The sequence below is a fragment of the Clupea harengus genome, chromosome 4 (assembly GCF_900700415.2).
Source record: "Clupea harengus chromosome 4, Ch_v2.0.2, whole genome shotgun sequence".
Lineage (NCBI taxonomy): Eukaryota > Metazoa > Chordata > Actinopteri > Clupeiformes > Clupeidae > Clupea > Clupea harengus.
The window spans coordinates 24,256,384-24,258,883 of NC_045155.1; the positions used below are offsets into that span (position 1 = coordinate 24,256,384).

General features: G+C 44.8%; 1 protein-coding gene across 3 annotated transcripts in view; it reads left to right on the plus strand.

Annotated features, from left to right (window-relative positions):
- Window positions 1-2,500, plus strand: part of kdm5bb (lysine (K)-specific demethylase 5Bb) — a 38,511-nt gene that overhangs the window by 9,254 nt on the left and 26,757 nt on the right. For all 3 annotated transcript variants that reach the window (XM_031566829.2, XM_031566830.2, XM_031566831.2), the window contains exon 3: window positions 1,614-1,736. In XM_031566829.2, coding sequence (XP_031422689.1) covers window positions 1,614-1,736 — 123 coding nt within the window. The remainder of the gene's footprint in view (window positions 1-1,613; window positions 1,737-2,500) is intronic.

A 2,500-nucleotide genomic window follows, 5' to 3' on the forward strand; every position in this document is an offset into this window, starting at 1 on the left:
CCATTTTAGTACAAGTCTGCTAATTGCTGTGATCGTATTGATCAGTCGTTGCTGTGTATTGATCAGTCGTTGCTGTGTATTGATCAGTCGTTGCTGTGATCGTATTGATCAGTCGTTGCTGTGTATTGATCAGTCGTTGCTGTGATCGTATTGATCAGTTATTGAGTGAGTGAGTGAGTGAGTGTGTGTGTGTGTGTGTGTTTGTGATCGTATTGATCAGTCGTTGCTCTGATCGTATTTGTATCTCTGTCTTGGGTACCATATTCTTGTGTGTGTGTTTTAGCACATTCAATTCAATGTTATTTATATATTATGAAATGGTCTTAAGGAGCTTTACAGAGCCCAGACCCTGAACTCCCTAGAGCACCCACTAAGGCGACTGGGGCAAGGAGAAACTCTCTTTTAACAGGAAGAAACCTTGAGCAGAACCCTGTCCCAAAGGGGGGACCCATCTGCTTAGGGGTTGGGTAGAGAGATAGAGATGGGGGGGGGGTGGGGGGCTGTAGAAGAATCAGAAGGACAAAACATATCGGCACATGATGCATATATAATAGAAGGTATGTACATGAAATATACAGAGTTAATTGTGGGGGGGTGTGGATAAAGGTGAATTATTAGTGGATAAAAGTGAATTAATAATGGATAAAGGTGATGAAGCATAAGTAGAATGATGGAGCAGAAAACTATGTCATTGATGGCATAGATGTGTGTTATTAGATGTGTGTGTGTGTGTATGTGTGTATTATGTGTTTGTGTGTGTGTTATTAGATGTGTGTGTGTGTGGGTGTGTGTTATTAGATGTGTGTGTGTGTGTGTGTGTGTTATCAGATGTGTGTGTGTGTGGGTGTGTGTTATTAGATGTGTGTGTGTTGGGGTGTGTATTATTAGATGTGTGTGTGTGTGGGTGTGTGTTTTTAGATGTGTGTGTGTGTGTGTGTGTGTGTGTGTGTGTGTGAATATAATTAGATGTGTGTGTGTGTGTGGGTGAATATAATTAGATGTGTGTGTGTGTGGGTGTGTATAATTAGATGTGTGTGGGGGGATATGAAGTTTCTCTGGTCACTGGAGGTCTCTCCAGCAGGGAGGCAAGAGGGCAGAGTTTAAAGGTGACTTCCAGATTTGATGGTCAGCAAATATCTCCTGTGCTCTCTGTGTGTGTGTGTGTGTGTGTGTGTGTGTCACAGTGCTTACTCCAGAGAGATGCCCAACACGGGTCCAGTTAATGATTCCTCTATAATGTACTATAACTACCTATAATGAACTATAACTACCTATTATGAACCGAAAAAGATGAATGTATAACTAACACTTACTATCTATTACTTGCATGTAAAACTTGGGGCGACTTGGGTATTGAAGATCTTGACCTAGTTAGTCAAATCCCATCCAGCCTTTAAGCCTCTCTCATCTCTCCTCCTCTTTCTCTCTCTCTCTCTCTCTCTCTCTCTCTTCCTCTCCCTCTCCCCCTCTCTCTCTCTCTCTCTCTTCCTCTCCCCCTCTCTCTCTTTCTCTCTCTCTCTCTTCCTCTCTCTCTCTCTCTCTCTCTCTCTCTCTCTTCCTCTCCCCCTCTCTCTCTTTTTTTCTCTATCTTTCTCTCTCTATCTCTCTCCCAGGCCCAGACTCGGGTCAAACTTAACTTCCTGGACCAGATCGCCAAGTTCTGGGAGCTTCAGGGCTGTTCGCTCAAAATCCCCCATGTCGAGCGCAAGATTCTGGACCTCTACCACCTCAACAAGGTCAGTACCACCGCAACTAGGTCAGTACCACCTCAATAAGGTCAGCTCCAGCTCAATGGGTCAGCTCCAGCTCAATGGGTCAGTACCAGCTCAACAAGATCAGCTCCAGCTCAATGGGTCAGCTCCAGCTCAATGGGTCAGTACCAGCTCAACAAGATCAGCTCCAGCTCAATGGGTCAGTAACAGCTCAATGGGTCAGTACCAGCTCAATGGGTCAGGACCAGCTCAATGGGTCAGAACCAGCTCAATGGGTCAGTACCAGCTCAATGGGTCAGTAACAGCTCAATGGGTCAGTACCAGCTCAATGGGTCAGTACCAGCTCAATGGGTCAGTACCAGGTCAACAAGGCCTGCTCTGACTCAGCCAGATTAGTAACACCTAAACAAGGTCAGTACCAGGTCAATCAGATGAACACTAACTCAACAAAGCCAGGACCAGCTTGGCCTCGACCCATTCAGCCAGGGCTGTACCAGCTAAAACTGGTATGTACTAGTTTAATCTCAATCTATTCAGCCAGGGCTGTACCAGCTGAAACTGGTATGTACTAGTTTAATCTCAATCTATTCAGCCTGGTCTGTACCAGCTGAAACTGGTTTGTACTAGTTTAATCTCAATCTATTCAGCCAGGGCTGTACCAGCTGAAACTGGTATGTACTAGTTTAATCTCAATCTATTCAGCCAGGGCTGTACCAGCTGAAACTGGTATGTACTAGTTTAATTTCAATCTATTCAGCCTGGTCTGTACCAGCTGAAACTGGTTTGTA